The sequence below is a fragment of the Sinocyclocheilus grahami genome, unplaced genomic scaffold, assembly GCF_001515645.1.
Source record: "Sinocyclocheilus grahami isolate Dianchi unplaced genomic scaffold, SAMN03320097.WGS_v1.1 scaffold262.1, whole genome shotgun sequence".
NCBI classification, from domain to species: Eukaryota; Metazoa; Chordata; class Actinopteri; order Cypriniformes; family Cyprinidae; genus Sinocyclocheilus; species Sinocyclocheilus grahami.
In genome coordinates this window covers 1,545,446-1,563,716 of record NW_015505441.1, presented here as the reverse complement: position 1 = coordinate 1,563,716, position 18,271 = coordinate 1,545,446, and the positions used below count along the sequence as shown (strand labels likewise).

The 18,271-nt window shown below is 35.9% G+C and overlaps 3 protein-coding genes and 1 pseudogene across 6 annotated transcripts in view; 3 read left to right on the top strand and 1 right to left on the bottom strand.

Annotated features, from left to right (window-relative positions):
* Positions 1-841: 841 nt before the first annotated feature.
* Positions 842-6,816, bottom strand: LOC107599229 (myelin protein zero-like protein 2). 3 transcript variants are annotated; one of them, XR_001610647.1, is made up of 5 exons: positions 6,452-6,815; positions 4,721-4,890; positions 4,238-4,448; positions 1,409-2,907; positions 842-1,203 (listed from the first exon to the last, which is right to left on the bottom strand). XR_001610647.1 is itself a non-coding variant. In XM_016290762.1 (4 exons), exons 1-4 carry the CDS (start codon positions 6,504-6,506, stop codon positions 2,744-2,746), a joined length of 600 nt encoding a protein of 199 aa, XP_016146248.1. In that variant the 5' UTR covers positions 6,507-6,815; the 3' UTR covers positions 842-2,743. The 3 variants fall into 3 exon arrangements, 2 of the variants coding, with proteins under 2 accessions (XP_016146248.1, XP_016146249.1); XM_016290762.1 differs by having other exon boundaries at positions 842-2,907; XM_016290763.1 differs by lacking the exons at positions 842-1,203; positions 1,409-2,907 and adding an exon at positions 4,059-4,125 and having other exon boundaries at positions 6,452-6,816.
* Positions 6,817-7,087: 271 nt separating this feature from the next.
* On the top strand, positions 7,088-8,219 carry LOC107599224 (uncharacterized; annotated as a pseudogene).
* Positions 8,220-10,038: 1,819 nt separating this feature from the next.
* Positions 10,039-13,656, top strand: LOC107599209 (platelet-activating factor acetylhydrolase IB subunit beta-like). Of its 2 annotated transcripts, none has more exons than XM_016290738.1 (6): positions 10,039-10,416; positions 10,882-10,962; positions 11,102-11,191; positions 11,934-12,050; positions 12,159-12,281; positions 12,421-13,656. In XM_016290738.1, exons 2-6 carry the CDS (start codon positions 10,885-10,887, stop codon positions 12,697-12,699), a joined length of 687 nt encoding a protein of 228 aa, XP_016146224.1. In that variant the 5' UTR covers positions 10,039-10,416; positions 10,882-10,884; the 3' UTR covers positions 12,700-13,656. The 2 variants fall into 2 exon arrangements, with proteins under 2 accessions (XP_016146224.1, XP_016146223.1); XM_016290737.1 differs by having other exon boundaries at positions 10,878-10,962.
* A 1,825-nt stretch (positions 13,657-15,481) lies between these two features.
* Positions 15,482-18,271, top strand: part of LOC107599208 (apolipoprotein A-I-like) — a 3,949-nt gene continuing 1,159 nt past the window's right edge. The window contains exons 1-3 of the mRNA XM_016290736.1: positions 15,482-15,526; positions 15,624-15,675; positions 17,027-17,171. Coding sequence (XP_016146222.1) covers positions 15,633-15,675; positions 17,027-17,171 — 188 coding nt within the window. The 5' untranslated portion in view covers positions 15,482-15,526; positions 15,624-15,632. The remainder of the gene's footprint in view (positions 15,527-15,623; positions 15,676-17,026; positions 17,172-18,271) is intronic.

Genomic DNA, 18,271 nt, shown 5'->3' with positions numbered 1-18,271 from the left:
GAAAAAAAAAGAAAATTTCATACTCAAAATAAATATTTTTTTTTGAATACACAGAAAAAAGAAAATCATACAGTTTTGGAATTAATTGAGGGTGAATAAATGATGCTATAATTGTATTATATTTATTTTTGGACTATCCTGTTGAGCAGTGTCTTGAGAAATAGTAATATATTGACTGAGTAATATTAACAAACAGCATGCACTTACTATAGGGTTAGAGCATTTTTTTGGTGTGGGGGGAGGGGGGTGGTAGTTGCATGTAATTATACATAACTAACTTTAAATACATATTATTTTTGAAAATAAATTTTTTGGTCACACTTTAGTTTAAGGACCAATTCTCACAATTAACTAACTCCTAATTTGCTTCTTGTTGATAGTTAGTAAGGTCATAAGTTAAGTTATGCTTAACTTATGGGGTAGGGGTAGGATTAAGGGATCTAAAATGTGGTCATGCAGTATAAGACTTAATATGTTAATTAATATGTGCTTTGTAAGCAATAATAAACAGCAATATGCTTGTAATATACATGATAATATGCAACAAGTAATAAGTGAGAATTTGTCCCTAAAGTGTTTCACATTTTTTAAATGTTTGGTGGAAGTTTAAAAAACAGAAATGCTAAATTAATAGTTGAAGTTAAAGACGCACTCTCTTGCACTTCAATATAAAGATTTGAAGTTTACATTTATTATAATGTTGATGGAAAATTCTATATATAGTTTTAACCAGTTTTAAACACCTCTTTGCTTTAATTTCAAATATGCATGCTGCAAATGTGCAAGTCATTTCAAACTATGACAAATAAATCCCAAAATATTTAATGTATTCTCTCAAATAAAATGAGCTCATAAAATAACACAAATAATTATTTAAAAAAAAAGAAGCAAGTTTTCGACAAAGTATTGTGTGTCACAGGTCACATCAAGTATCCAGTATACATATACACAAATACAGTAAAGACAAGTGAGGCATCAAAAATATCCATGCTGATAACATAACAGTGTAAGACACTGGGACAGTGCAGAAGTGTGTGTGTGTGTTTGTGGGATGAGGGCTGCAGTTTGGAGTTCTACGCTCCGCTTTGAGGCTGCTCTGCAGCGAGTACTGCACTGACGGTGGAGAGGGTTTTTTCTGCTTTTCTGGACCAGTTCCTACCAATGCTGCATTTCTTTCTCATCAGACACACACACACACACACACTCAGAGGTGTCCTCTGCTGGTGCAGCAAAGAGTCTGGCAGGGGACGAGCCTCTTTCAGCACACTCTGGTATTCCGCAGTGAGTGAGCAAACACACACACATACAGGAAATCAGGTTCTCTATTTGGTTGAAACAATTGAAAATCTATCAATTCAATTACTCCTTTTAAGTCTAGGATTTAGAAGTCCCTCATCCATCTTATTACAACACACACACACACACACATCATTAGAAGAACACAGCGTGTGTTTATAATTAACAGGTTCATGATTGACCTCAGATCAATGTAATGTAACAAAATATACTGTGTCTTGTCTCTCTGTCTCTTAAACACATGCTTTTAAACTACATCTTCTCAGTGTGCTAAGTTTTGCTATAATAATAAATACACATTTCTGTCTGATTACAGCCATGTTTAACAAAGGAGCTTGTGCAAAGTTGGTCCATTTAAGGGAGAAGGATCTCTGGCTGTTCACTGTATTGAATGAAACTCTAACTCATCTTATCACTATTTTATTACAGACTTTACAGCCACCAGAGGGTGCTTTTTCATATTTATCATTTGCCATATTTATTCAGCCACAATGTTTATTTATTTTCTTCTTCTTCTTCTTCTTCTTATTTTGCAGATATAATGTTCAATTCTTGTTTGTGTTTTTGCCATGACTAAATCAGTCTACTTTGAATAAACACTTTAATAATCATAAAATCTGTCGGTTTAATGGAAGCACAACCAAAACTAGGATAGTTAAATTTAAGTTAGAATTTAACCCTCGCAAAAAAAAGGGTTACATAAACATAAACTGGCATACAATCAGACTCAATGTGGGTAGGTAATAGAAAAAATAAAACATTTGTGGTTTTTATGACTTTTAAAACTAGGATTAAAGGATGAATTTACTCATTTGAAAGATATTTTCTAAATAGCAAAATCCATGCAGCATTGATGAACAGAGAATCCCAGAACACTGAAGATTTGAGATGGGCAGTACAAAGAACAATAAAGGCCCAGGTACTACATTTGTTCGATGATTTTTTTTTTTTCATGAAGTTTCTCTTTGATCCATCCATTCTACCTTTATTTACAAAATTTGTTACTGGTTTTAGAATTTATATTGCTCCCTTAAATGGATAGTTTTTTGTTTTTTTTGCTGCACAGGTTTACTGTATGTGACGGAAACTGCTGTAAAGCGGTGCAAAAGACAAACACAGAATGAAGAATGACAAAAATTCTCAATCATACTTATTGGCAGCAATGAAGTCAGAGTTTAAACACATATAAACACTTCATATCTCTCATCTTTTTAAGAATACAAAAGATGGATGATATCACTTTATATATGAAATTTTACCTCACCTTAAGTTTTCATACATACGTCAAAAATAAAAATAAAAGGTTATGATAACTAAAAGCATATCTCTGTAAAGTTAGATATTGTTATTTCATATAATTAGAAAATCCTGTGTTGAAATATGTTATCACTAGTAGTTAAAGATGGGTTAGTCCAGACAGAAAACTAACTGAGTCAGGCATCCTCTCTCACAGCACCTGATCCTTTGATTTGTGGTTCTCCATCTCAACAACCATATCATCGTCCTGTCTCCGGAACACCCGCACAACAATATAAATGATGAGGATCAGGAGAACAACGCCAATGAATCCACCCACAGCTATTGCCAGAATTCCAATTTCAGAGAATGAAACTATAAGAAGAAAACAGAAAGTATTCTTAATGCTCAGCTGCCTTATTGAATGTTTATTTTATTCTGATTATTTTCAAATGTATGTTCTTATTAACACTATTATCATTTTTATTACCAGTACTGGCATCTTGTTTTATTTATTTTTCCTATCACCGCTTTTATTGTATATACTGATGATTTGGCAATACTGTATAAAATAATTATGCCCATTAACACAGCTGGGTAGTAACGGATTACATGTAATCTGGATTACGTAATCAGATTCCAAAAATTAAGTACTTGTATTTAGATTAAATTACATTTTAAACTACTCATAATTAGACTACAGTTATTTTATTGGTTAAATAATTATATATTATTCACACAATATCAATAAATTATTCATCATTTATTGATACTCCCCAATTCTTTTTTTCCATCTTTTAAGTCTTCCTTTCTAATTAATTATTAGCTTTTCATTAAACTCATGTCCCTCATGAACCCCAGTTTGTGAAACCTTAACATAATGTAATGTTTAATGCATTTCATGTTGTTAACAACAATGAATAGAATATATTTTACATTTACATTACATTTAGCAGACGCTTTTATCCAAAGTGACTCACAATTGAGGACAATAGAAGCAACCAAAGCCAACAAAAGAGCAATAATATGCAAGTACTATGACAAGGCTTGGTTAGCCTAAAGCAGTACATGTAGTGAGGTTTTTTAAAATTTATTTATATATATATATATATATATATATATATATATACACACACACACACACACGTACATATAACAAAAAGAAAACAAGTAGATAGAATAGAATAGAATAAGTATGTATTTTTATATCAATATGGTACAAGATTATCCCATTTAAATCAATGTGATTAACAAGTCAGGTCAAAAGTGATCTAAAAGGAATCAAAAAGTAGTCTGATTATATTACCTAAAATGTGTAATGTAATGGATTACACTAACTACAAATTCTGTCATTCTGTAATTTGGAATCAGTAACGGAGTACAATTTTCAAGTAATCTACCCAGCTCTGCCCATTAAGTACATTCAACCGAAATAAAGAAGGAAATCTTTCCAAATAACAGAATGTGAAACTTTATCAGAGATTGACCAGTAAACTGAATATCGCTCACTCTTGTTGTCTGTACCATAACACTCTCAGAGAAGACTGTCTGCTACTCTAGCCCAGTTGATTAGATACTTCTGTCCTTCAGCTGCTGGGATCAAAGAAAGAACACAATATCCTGCTCATACTACCGTCACCTTCACTGCCACACAGGTTTGGAAGGGTGAGTAAATGATTTTAAGCGGCACAGCATCTGCTCTTACCTTTTTCAATGACTCTGAGGCTGATCTCGCCTACAAAGCCCTGGATGTCGGGTGGATTTTTGACTTGGCAGCTGTAGGTACCATTAAATCTGAGCTGCACATTCTGCAGCGTGATGGATGCGTCACCCTTCATTATATCACCAGACCATACAGCATGACCCTTAAACATGCCTGTTTTTGGGGGAAATGCACTATTTTGGTAGTGAAAAATCTATGACAGAATAAAAGAAAGAGAAAGAAAGGTTGTTAAATTGGAAAGTTAAATAGGAAGGAAGGACTATGACCCACTCAAATGAGGTTGCTATTGTTTTGTTTTTTTTAAAGTGAAAGAAAGGAATAATAGAGAGAAAGGGTCAGAAGGAAAATTGTATTGTAGACTATTGAACAGCCTTTTAAGAGGGCATTTTCTGTACTCCGCCTCATTTCAGCAAGTAGTAAATAAAGATTTTCAGACACATTAACTCCACACCCATTCAGTCTCACCGATTCTTCTGTCGTCTTTCCGAGTGGTCGGAAGCTCCAGGATACAGAGACTCTTTCTTCGGAGAGAGGATGTGTAGATTTAAATGTACATTTGAGCCGTAGATCTGTCCCATTGACTGCCTCCAACTCTGAGGACGTAAACAACTCCATTCCCTCCACATGATGTACACCTGATAACCATGGATTAACATGTTACTAAGAGAAGTATATAGGTGACACAAACAGCTCATTCCAACAACATTTACATTCCCTCACCCTACACCCGGCACTAAAATGTACATTCTATGGCCTTGAAGCAAACATTGAAAGAGAAAATCATAATGTTACCACAAACTTCATAACAGATATATAGATACTTGTCGTAGACACGTTCATGTCATAACTCTCTTATCAGACCTAATCTAATTTACAAACCATTACCAGATCGGTACAATCAGATGTTACCAAGTAAAACCTCTCACATGAAAATCACATAACCATTAAATCATTTTCTTTTATTAATACTGTATATTGAAATGTAAAAACAGAGATGACAATACCTGTATCTAAATATTACATTCTCTATCGTTAAATCCCAACCTTTACACACTACTGATTTATAAAATGTCCAGTGCAATCTTAAGGGTTTTAAGCAGCCAGTCCTTCCAGATAACAATTAGCCACAACAATCTGAACCATCAAAACTTTTTTTTTTACAGTATCATATTTTGGCAATGATTGATCAGCTCATACAGCATTATTCAGTCACATGGGACTATTGCTGCACTGAGATGTTCTGCACTAACTACCCTGAACTAATTATTACGCGTTAAGTTAAAGCTTTCATGGGTCCTGCTGTGATCAGTGTGTTTAACTCTGCTTGAACTGAGACTGCAGCCGTTCCAACCATTAAATCTGTTTCACGAGAACTCTCTACACTCTCAAAAATAAAGGTGCTTCAAAAGGTTCTTCACAGCGATGCCATAGAAGAACCATTTTTGGTTCCACAAAGAAGCATTCAGTCAAAGGTTCTTTAAAGAACCATCTCTTTCTTACCTTTTTATAATCTGAAGAACCTTTTTTCACCACAAAGAACCTTTTGTGAAACAGAAAGGTTCTTCAGATGTTAAAGGTTCTTTATGGAACCATTTAGACAAAAAGGTTCTTCTATGGCATCGTGAAGCACCTTTATTTTTAAGGGTGTACTCAGTAGTAGGCCTACCTATAGCCTAGGCTCTTTGCAAATACGTTTATATATTTTGAGTAGTATATTTTGAGTTTTTGTGTACTTCATTTTAGATTTTATTTTTATTAAAAAATACATACATTCCATTTCTTCCAATTGTTACTACATGTTTTTTTTTCTGCCTATATTGTTAATCTTTCTTACTGCACCTGCTATCCGCTTCAAACCGCTATAATTCCTGCATTTACTCCCTGAGGATCAATCTAATCTCGTATAATCTTGTTTTATGAACGCCAGCACAGTGTAAATATGATAAGCGTCTGATAAGTGCCGCAGAATAACACTAAAAATGAGTAGTGGTTAAACCATACTAGCTTGCAACTCTGACACTATAGTATAATGTGACCACAGTAGTCTCAAATTGCCAAACGTAGCAGCAGGCAGAGAATCTTCCTAACACCACAAATAATGACTCGTTGAATTAAATATTTAAAACACATTAGGTTAATCAAACATTTAAAATTTATTTCGAAATCAAAGGTGGATCCAGGAAGTAGGAAACTCACCTGTCAAGACAAGCGCACATAGCGCAGGAAACAGGTAAATCCAGACCCGACTCATAGGAAAAATGCTATCAAAGCCCCTTAATTTGATAGGAGCCTACTATTAACTATATATCTAGCCACGTACTGTATTTATACTCAATATCTGAATATTAGTTATACTTCGGCACTCCTGTGGACAGCGGCAATGCTAAACCATTCACACTGTTTGCTCTTCACCGTGAGTGGAAAGAGGAGGCGTTTTAAAAGGAGTAACAAAAACCGGTCGGGACAAGGTCAACCTGCACATCAGTTTCCAACAAGATAACTGCTCTCCTTTATGTATCCATGTTTCTCATAAGCAGTGTAGAAACAACCATTCTAATCGAAAGAATAATTAACACCGTTTCGTTTCCTACAGGAATTTGGATGTTCGTTTAATTAGTTTTTCTCTCCCGCTATAACAAATGTTACATAAAGTTTTCGGTTATTCTTAAACGAGACTAAATATTTTGTCTAACTCTACTTGTAGGCTATTTGAAATGTGTAAGCACAGTAATGTCAGTGTGACTTTTATTAGTTTTTAACTCTGCTGCCATCTTGTGGAATATTGACAAATTGCAGCCGCTGCCTCCAGGTTCAAGTGACGTCATTACTAAAATGATCCTGAAACTATTGGTGACTCTGGTGGGGGTGGCGCAAGATGGCGAGCTGAACGGTTGTGTTGGGACGAGCTCTGAGGCGTTTTTGAGGAGTTTGCATCTTCTGGACGAATTTGTTTTGTATTTACAAGGTGGGGAGTGAGAACTCTCTTTAAAAGTAGAATGCTTTAACTTTTCATGTATAAAAACCTCAACAGCAGACTGTGACGTATATAGATAAATCAGACTGCCAGCCCACGCGTGAATTTTCCTAAATGCCAAAGAGAACAAAGACAGAAAGTTACTTTCTTCGCTTTTCGAAGCATCATCTGGAGACTTTGATTCATCCCCAAATACTCCAACAGGCAGTCCTCTTTCAAAAAAAACTTGTCAGGAAGAACCCAAAGTCTCTAATGCCGATATACTTCGTGCTGTTAATGCCCTCACGGATGGCTTTTCAGCGATGGAACAACAAATCGCCCAGAACTCGGTGGCTATAGTAAATATTTCAAAGACGGCTGATTTTGTGGCCGAGGAGATGAAATCGCTATCTGCAAGGGTCAAGACTAACGAGAACAAGGTGTCGCAAATTGAGCAGGTGGTCCGGATGGTTCAAGGCCAGTGTTGGGGAAAGTTACTTTTAAAAGTAATGCATTACAATATTGCGTTACTCCATAAAAAAGTAACTAATTACGTGACTTAGTTACTTTTTATGGAAAGTAATGCGTTACGTTACTTTTGCGTTACTTTTTAAATCTGGACAGGGCTTGCTTGTTTGTTTTTAAAATAAAAAAGTTATATTTTTGGCAAATATAAAAGCCTTTTCACACCAGAAGTGAAATGAATAAGCCTCAGACTGAAGGGAAAGTACATTTACATCTGTACAGTAGACTCCGGACCTACAAAGAGAAAGTCTGGAGAGCTGCACGGGATCATCCTGCACTCAAGGAAAGAGGTGTTCGCCTGGCAGAGGACCTGACATTTGCAGAAAGACAACAGAGGAAGTTGCTATGGCCAAGGGTAAAAGCGGCGAGAGAGGAGGGGAAGAGAGCTTACTTTCGTGGAGCAGATGCTTTTATTGATGGAGAAAAACTGTCTGTTGACGAATATCAAGATGAATATTAACCGAGTAGGTGTTATTATTGACTATGCTGGCTAGGCAGTCGAACTGAAATAGCGTGCTCAGTCTTTGGGTCATAAAATATTCCATGTTTATTTTTGTTAGACGTTCAAATGCAAATATAATTTTTTACAAGAGACTCATTCGTGCGAAGCTGATGTTAAATGGTGGCGTTCCCAATGGGGAGATCAAATCTTCGGTTGTCATGCTTCTCATCACAATTTTGCATGTTGAATAAAGTTAAAGAGGTACACTTTAAAATACTCCACAAAATCTACCCATGTAAAGCTTTCTTATCAAAATTCATGGATATCGACAACAAATGCAGTTTTTGTAATGTACACGAGGAAGACTTGGGTCATTTGTTTTACAGCTGTGATTTATCTTTGAAATTTTGGTCTGATGTTTGCTTTTTTCTATTTGCCCCAAGAAATGTTAATTATAAATGATCTTTAAAAGATGCTAAATGTTCTTACACACACAAAAGCAAAATGTTTAAATATGTTGTAAACTTTTACATTTTGCATGGTAAATATTACATTCATAAACAAAAACTAGCGAATTGTACCTAAATGTGAAGTATTCTTAAAATAAATGGAGTTGTTAAAAAAGTCCTTAGTGTTAATTAATAACAAAAATAATGAAATTTTGTTCAATTTTATGGAGAAATTCTTTGAAAAATAATGTTCCCGCTATGCTTTTCAACTCAATTGTATGCTAAATGTGTCTCTATGGAAAAGGAAGAAATATCTGTTTGATTTTTCTTCTTCTTTTGTTTGTTCCTGTATGTTGTATGATTGTAATAATGTGAATAGGTTGTGTTGTATTTATATGTTAAAATCTTTTGTTAATCTCGTTTGAAGCAATTAAAAAAAAAACAAAAAAAACAAATTGGTGACTCTGGACCACAAAACAAACCATAAGTACCACAGTATATTTGTAGCAATAGCCAACAATACATTGTATAGGCCAAAACTATAGATTTTTATTTAAACCATTGGGATATTAAGTAAAGATCATGTTCCATGGAGATATTTTGTAAAGTTCCTACCATAAATATATAAAAAATACATTTTTGATTAGTAATATGCATTGCTAGAACTTCATTTGTACAACTTTAAAGGCGATGTTCTCTTAATTGAATCTTAATTTTAAAAAATGGACCCTTATGACTGGTTTTGTGGTCCAGGGTCACATTTAGGCACATAACCCTTTTCATCTCATAGCTAGAAATATTGTTAATGGATCTGTTCTTTTCTCGTGCATATTGATGTACTAATTTTGTAAGAACATCCAAACAGTTATAACAAAAATGCTTAATTTTATGAATGCTTAATTTTATCAAAGCTCTATTGCAGTCTGTTTTTCATTATCTTTTTTTTAAAATAAATTATGTATGGATAATCAGGTAAGCCATATGTTGCTTCAGTCCAGTAAATGTTGAAATATTAACAATATTAATGTTTTTTTCTACGTTTATTTTGTACAAATAATAAAAGCAAAAATATACATGTTCCATGTCCTCAAGGTGGTCATTTTTTAAATGAGACTAGAAGAACTTCTACTCGGGCTACTAAAAGTATGAACTGAATGATCAGTCAGACTGCAGGCATGTATTGTGTACAAGTTGTGTACGTTTTAATTATATTCATAATTAAAAGGTCTTAGAAATCCACATATCAAATATGATACAGCTTAATAGGGTTAGCACTATTAAGTTCTTGTATATCGAACTGTTTTAAACAAGCTGAATGAAATATAAGCAGCACACTCTCTCGTGTGATACCGCTTCGATTATAACAGTTATTCCAATCACAGATCTCGCCTGCTTTGCGTTCACGAGGCGTGACGATGGCTGGAGGCGGAAGTGAGGCTTCCAGAAAGTGCGAGGGCGGTTGCGCAGGGAAGTGGGGAGGTGGTTGGCTGGATGCTATTCGGTTTACATAACCCAAACATTTACTGTGATTCCTTGAAAAGACCTCGCGCTATATACCCTCATAATTGAAACGTCCAGCGTTATTGTTACTGTGTAGCCCGAGTCGGCTAAGGTTGCATTGCTTTCTAAGGGAGAGCTGGAAAAAGCAAAGTCGAGGTGCGCGGCAGCAGAAACACTCATCTGCATCTTCCACCGGACAGTCAGTCGACTGTGGTGCTGCTGTACGTGACTGAGGGAGCCCTGCCCTGCCCTGTCACTGACTGCAGACGGGATTTGCAAACACTGTAGCCAGGTTAGTCAAAAGGAAACGTGCGTAGAGATGGACGTGATGTGCGGGAATGTGGTTTTCTTTTGTCCCTGCTGTTGATTCATTCTTCTTCGTTATGCCATCAGATAAACAGTACTGTGACCGTCCCTGAGAATACTAATAGCAGTCATTAAAGAACATTATGAAGCGTTAATCTTTACTGCACAGCCTCTGCTCTGTGTTGGCTTCATCCGGGGTCCATCATCACCAGCCTCCTCCTCCTCATCCTCACAATACTAAAAGCAAAACACAGGCGCTCTTTATGCGGCGTACTAGCGTTTATGTATCCGGAATGATATGTGCGCCCTTTCAATGAATTATATTTGGCTGTTGACAGTTGAATTACTAAATTTCCACTCACTACAGTCTGAGTTAACCAACCATTGCTGTTCATTTCCATTACGTCAATACGTCCGCTCAATAGTAGTATTGTGTTTGTGTTGTAGACTCAGAATGAGCGCTGAGGAGAATCCCGCTGCTGAACCTGCGCCTGTCATCGACGTGCAGGGAGACGGACGCTGGATGTCACAGGTGGGCTCCATTGAGGAAGACTGTATAAGCATGTGCTTCAGACAGCTCAGAGTTGTGCAAATATTTTCCTATTTTATAACACCTGGCTCTGATTAAGGATTAGAGTGTAACATGCTTGGATTTGTCCTATATTTTGCAGCATAACCGGTTTGTGCAGGAGTGCAAGGATGCCGAGCCTGATGTTCTGTTTGTGGGGGACTCAATGGTGCAGCTAATGCAGCAGAATGAGGTGATCGTTATCTCGTTAATGAGTTAGTCCATGTAAGGAGAGCCATGTGCGTCCATAACATTTGACTACAATTCCATTTATTCCGTAAGAAGACACTTTACTCCAAATACATAGGAGAATAATTCTAACAGAAGCAATGAATTCAAAGGAGAAACCAACGATTGGTGCTCCCATACTAAGCTTCCGTAAATACAAAAGCAGTAGAGCAGTGTGTGTGCAAAATGTTGAAATGCGCTCAACACGTGAACTAATAAAAACTGTTAATTATAAATAAATAATTATGTAAATAATTATAAATGTAGTTTATCACATGAAACTATTGTAAACGTATGAAAAGTATTGTACATGTATTTTTATAGCCAATATATGAACTTTTAAATAATATTAACAACAAAACTTTGCCCTAATAATTTAGTTTATTTCATTTGAATGACTTATTATCCAGCTCTCAGGAATGCTTTATTCTTATCTTTCTTTCATGGCATTCAGTGGCCAAATACTTTTAAATAATGTAAATGTAATATATAGTATTGCATTAAAGGCACTTAAAGCAAGTTTTATCATTCCAAAATGAAAAAGACATGACTCTTTTTACTTACACAAATGTGCACCTGAAATGTTTTGTGTCTGTTGTAGGTTATTATTAATAATAATCAGCATTTAATATGCTTTTCTATAAATATACATATTTGGTTTACATTAGTTACAGTTGGTTTACAATTCTTATTGGTGCTGGTCTCAGGTGTGGAGGGAACTGTTTTCACCTCTCCATGCTCTGAACTTTGGGATTGGTGGAGACACAACCTGTAATGTGCTGTGGAGACTACAGAATGGAGAACTGGAGAACATCAGACCCAGAGTGAGGAAGCATTTTTTCTTTATTTGTTCCAACAGCTTTAACAATATCTGTTTTGAAGTCAAATGTGTGTTCAACGCTGGAATTGCATCCTTGTTTGTTTTTCCACAGGTGGTGGTTTTATGGGTAGGAACTAATAATCATGAGCACACTGCGGATCAAGTTGCAGGAGGAATATTGGCCATTGCACAGTTACTTCTGTCTCGCCACCCCAAGTCCAAAATGATTGTTTTGGTGAGTTACCTAAATCACTATGTCTAAATATTGATAATGTGAGATTTGTAGTGTTCGAATGAATGCGTATACAGAGTATCAACTTTGAGCAGTTCAGTTATTTGTTCTAAGCTGATTAGTCGTAATTCCTGTCATTCAGGGCCTGTTGCCAAGGGGAGAGTTTCCTAACCCTCTGAGAGAGAAAAATGCAGCAGTGAATAATCTACTTCGCGCATCTCTTCCTCGACTCGGCCCTGTTCAGTTTATTGATGTGGGAGGTAGTTTTGTCCACTCAGATGGGACTATTTCCTCTCGAGACATGTTCGACTTCCTACATCTGACCGCCGGTGCATACAGGACCATATCAACGGCTCTCCATGAGCTGCTGCTTCAACTGTTGGAGGAAATGCCTCAGGAGAGGCGAGCCTCACTGGTCTAGGAAGGGGCACCATATTGGTCAATCACTGAAGAGGCAGGGTTGGTAGGTAATGTACCTAAAATACTTTATTTAGCAAGATAAAGAACAACAAAACAAAAGTGGATGTAGGACAGTGGCCAATTTTATATGATCAGTATACAATGTGTATATGTATCTAAGATGCATAATAGACAACAGTAAGAGAAAGAAGACTAGATGAGACATTTGTGGCAAGAAATAGTTTTTCTTAGGACATGTTGCTTTGTCTCTTCAAAATCCCATTGTCACAGTCTGAACAACCTTTAATAGTAGCACTTACTCTGGCAGCTTCTCCGTGCCTTCATACATGCACTCAGTCACACTCACAGTGTTATGATGACAGCAAAATGATTCAGACACACAAGAGAAATCATGCCTTTGAAATATGTATGTCTTGCTCCCCATTTCAAGTTCTTTGGCACAGAGGCGTCTGAAACCTCCTCTTTCTCTTTTGCCCTTTCATATTCCCAATAACACAAATATGATGGAGGAAGACTGGAGTGAAAACCACCAAACCATGTCATACCTTGTGTGTGAGAGTTTGAGTTTGAGAAAGCTCCTCTTCTTAAGCATTAATGCACAACCATGAGATTTTCAGTGTTAATATTTATCTCACTTGCATCCCTGCTTTTGTGTATGTGTCCATGCGCTCTATAAAATATTATGTAAAGAGTTAAGTGTGAATATGGGAGAGCCAGTGGGCAAGAAGTGATATATAAAGTTGTGTGTGTATATATAAATATAATCTGTTTGTATTAATGTACAGTACTCTGTGCAAAGTGCTTACATAGCTGGTGCTGGTGTATGTGAATGTTTTTGTGTTCGAGTGTAAGAGATCAACCATCTGTAACTATTTGTATGGCCCTCAAAGTGTGCACAATTACTGCGGCACAAATGCCACTTGCTTCAGATCCAAGCATTCCAATAAATCAGCAGGGATCGAACCTCATGTGTATAATTTATTTCACATGCTGTTAATATGCAATGTTTATATCAGATTCTTTTTACAACATTTGTGCTATACTTACATAATGCTTTCAAAAATGACTGAGCTTCTATATCTACATTGTCAGTTATTTTAAAACAGCCTGCTTGAATATTCATTGATCAGTCTTTTCTCAAATGCAAGAATATTATATCATAGTGCATTGTAAAACAAGAAAAGACATGGGAGGAGCATCTTGCTGGAGGCAAATATATTTTGTACCATTCATGAGTTTGAAACTTGTACTCCAAATCTGCTTCAGAAAATACAAAATAGTAAAACTCATTCACCCTGTAGAGGGAGACATAACACACCTACCTGTGTAAATGACCTACTGCGGAATCATGCAGATGGATTTGTAATCATTTATTAGGAAATGCAATAAGCCAACAACGTGGAAACCTCTAAGAGGTGAACAAACCGTCACATGTAGGGTAGGCCTACAATATTTACTGAGTGGATCCTCTCTAGTCTCTACCCAAAAAAGATGATTTTCCTCTGTTAGTTAACGCAAGAAAATAAACCTTGTACTGATTTGAAAACATCGAATAGGCCTACCATCGTCACCATCCAGGCTGCATGAGTAGATAGGATCCTGCTGATGATGACAAGAGTGGAGTTCTGTTCTGATGATACACTTGATACTTGGATAACCTCGTCCTCTGTATATCAGCATGTAGTGCTCAGAACCCACTGTCCCTCTGTTTGACTGCACATTTGAGACGGCGACTGTAAAGTTTATTGCCAAGTAAAAAAAAAAAAAAAATTTATGTTGCAACATAGTCTCATTAGAAATACGTGCCTCTACATACATTCCAGACTGGGTTAACATTTGTCCTTAAAGAAAGTGCACCCACAAAGATGTACACTTACATATTTTAAACCCCCAGTACAGTCTGTATTAGTGGACAATGTTTTCTTTTCCTGTTCACATTTAAGTAAATAATAATTGTACTTGATTTATGAATACTAAACTGAAATGTTCTCAGTTTCAGTCAAAATGCTACTCAGTATAAGCCAATCAAGAGACTTTTGCTCGAGAATGTGAACAGTTGAGTAAATCAAGGGACAAAGATAACTAGTTGATCAATGACCCCTGACTAGTTATGACTTTGTTTGGTTGGCAGTTGATAAAATAGGATTTGGAGCAGAAGGAGGTGGAGATCAAGGTTTGCTACACGTTGCTAAATGTTTTGTGATAACTTCACAGTCTTGTCATAGTTTCACGATTACCAGTTTATGACAGCGAGATGTAATCACACAAATGCATTGTATTCAATAACAAACTGCTTAATCACAAACCAATAAATGCAACCTACAGAGCACCAACATATAATCCAAAAATGTTGTTCTATCTTGCTTTAATTGCTGAATTTCGGCACTTAGATTTACATTAGACAATTTAGAGTTTCTGGTTTCTAATGCTGAATTGTATCAGTGAATATTGATTTACTAAATAAATATTTGTCCCAAGAATTATTGTTTAGATGCAGTTAAACATCTCATAAAATTGATATGCTGTTGCATTTCAATGCAGAGATTTAACTAATGTAGATTTCAGTAATATCTGAAAAATGACTTAAAATATTTTCTCTGGCAGAAATAATGTCATTGAATATTTACAAGTAATTCCATTTTGTGAGACTGACAGAGAATGTGCATTGACGTATCTGCAGATATCTAAACGGCATCTCTTATCTCTTAACCTTTGAACCTCTGATGTGTAAGAGGACAGGGTTCCAACTCCACATGTACTGTTTCTGCCCTATATAAGACCTTTGCCTCTGCTGTCCGTCCTCGCACATTCAGAGCAGCACCACTCAGGTAAGAGCACAAACCAGCAGGAGAGGAGGAATGGATCAGGGGAATATCAAAGTAAATCTTGGTCGAACAGCGTTATAATAAATGTTTTCTGTTTCAGAGCTTAACCATGAAATTCGTGGCTCTTGCACTGACCATCCTCTTGGCTGTGGGTAAGTAACACTGATTTTTCTTTAGTAATTTAAATTTACTTCATGTTTAACTAATCAAAAACTAGGGATGCACGATATATTGGCCACCATATCGGTATCGGCCGATAAATGCTAATTTTTTCTGTTATCGGTATCGGCCTGATAAGAAAATTTGGCCGATATCTTAAAGCCGATAAATAATGCATTATTTCCTTCAGAGACACTTTAGATGCACGCTGTTTGTTTGCAGCCTTTTGTGCAATTGTATGTTGTAATATTGTGTTTATTTGATGTATATCTGATTTATCTCATATAGAATGCGTTTGGTTAAGTTAAAAGAGCGCTTCAGTTTACCGGTGATCGTCTTTAGCTCAGCGCACGCAGCTCAAACAGCAGTGCACAACATTAATAACTATGATTGGGAATGTCGTGTATATAACATTCTAATGAGAACATTATTATAATAAAACATTGTGAATTCTTTGGGTTTAGTTGCCGTGTTTCAGCGCGTTGTTATGGGAAGAGCGCATCCACAACAGGATCACACATTCTGACTATAGCACGCAATAACTGCGTCATTTTGTACATATATAAGTTGTAATATTATGTTTATGTTGTATTAATATTAATCCCAGGATGCATTTCCTTGAGTTAAATAAGCTGCCAGCAAAACGCTTCAGGTTACCGTGTTCATTCAGCTCTTCAGCTTCAGCACGCGCAGCTCAACGACTGCTATTTAAAACAGTGGTATTAATTTGTTACTTTTTCAAAATCATTGATATATTATTAATAACAACAACCACTTGTATTTTTCTCTTATTATTTTCATCAACAATATGGTTTAGTAATTAAAATCATTTAATTATTGTCCGTGCAGAGGCTATTCCGTTTTATTGATCTATGGCGCATTCATTTTGATTCTTTACACGTGTAATGATGTCCAGTGACTTGTTTGCATTATTTATGCATTATTTTATTTATTTGTAAGACTTTTTTATGACTAAATTTGGTAATGGGAGAGTAAAAATATTTTTAAAACGTACACCGTTCAAACTAGGCTGCTTATGTTGAAGTGTTTGGGATGTGGCTTTTAATGATGAGACCTTTTTTGTAATCAGGCTCTCAAAAAGTATATAACAATTTGGATATAGATTTATCGGCCAACATATCGGTTATCGGCTTTCAAAAATAAAGAATAATCGGTTATCGGTATCGGCCAAAATTTTCATATCGGTGCATCCCTATCAAAAACGAATGATTTTGTTAATGCTTTGTTTTTTAATGGTGACTATTTGACCACCTGTTTCTTGACAGTTTAAAGACGTCACTGTCCTCCCTTTTGGTTTCTGAAGCTTTTCCCGTGTCTTCTCAGGTTCCCAGGCCCATTTCCTGCAGGCTGATGCTCCTTCTCAGCTGGAGCACTACAAGGCAGCAGCCTTGGTGTACCTGACCCAGGTCAAGGAGCAGGCTCAGAAGGCCCTCGACAATTTGGACGGAACCGACTATGAGCTATACAAGTAAGAGCCATATCTTATCATGATGACCTCTACATTGTCATGTCTCTCACTCTTTTCTCCTTTGCTTTTTAATCTGCTGTTTGTGGTTTTTACTTCTCCCAAATCCTTTATTCCCCCTTCACAGTTCAGTCATTCTAAGAGTATCATGTCACACTTCAATATCTCATCATTTCAAGTCAAGTCTCAGATATTTATATAATACAGATTGCTTTAAAGTAGCTTCACATTAAAAATAGAAAGAGAAAATAGTGTTAATGTTATAAATGCATCATGAACTAATTTAATGTCAGCTTTAAAGGAGATCTACAGAAGAAAATGGTGTCGTTATTCAGCTCAGTTTAGTTCAGTGTTGTTTCAATTCCATTCGATATCTGTCAATGCTGCAAATTATGAAACAAGTTTAATTCAGCTATAAGCAGCTCCACAGAATGCAATATGTGACCCTGGACCACAAAACCAGTCTTAAGTCGCTGGGGTATATTTGTAGCAATAGCCAAAAAAACATGTATGGGTCAAAATTATCGATTTTTATTTTATACCAAAAATCATTAGGATATTGAGTAAAGATCATGTTCCATGAAGATATTTTGTAAATTTCTTACCGTAAATATATCAAAACGTACTTTTTGATTGGTAATATGCATTGATAAGAACTTCATTTGTACAACTTTAAAGGCGATTATCTCAGTATTTTGATTTTTTTGCACCCTCAGATTCCAGATGATAGTTGTATCTTGGCCAAATATTGTCCTATCCTAACAAACCATACATCAATGGAAAGCTTATTTATTCAGCTTTCAGATGATGTATACATCTCAATTTTAAAAAATTGACCCTCATGACCTTATGGTTTTGTTGTCCAGGGTCACATATCATTATTCAGCTCAAGTCAGTGCAACGTTGATTCAATTCAGATTAATAACAGTGTCGATGCTGTAAAGTTGGTGTCATCAACCAGCTCAATTCATTTTGAATTTTACCATCATCCTGTATTAGCAGTGCAGTTAAATCACTGATATTACTGTATTAATATTAATTAAGCATCTGTGCAAGCCAAAGGCAACAGTAAGGAACCAAAACTCCATGGGATAGTAGTGGAG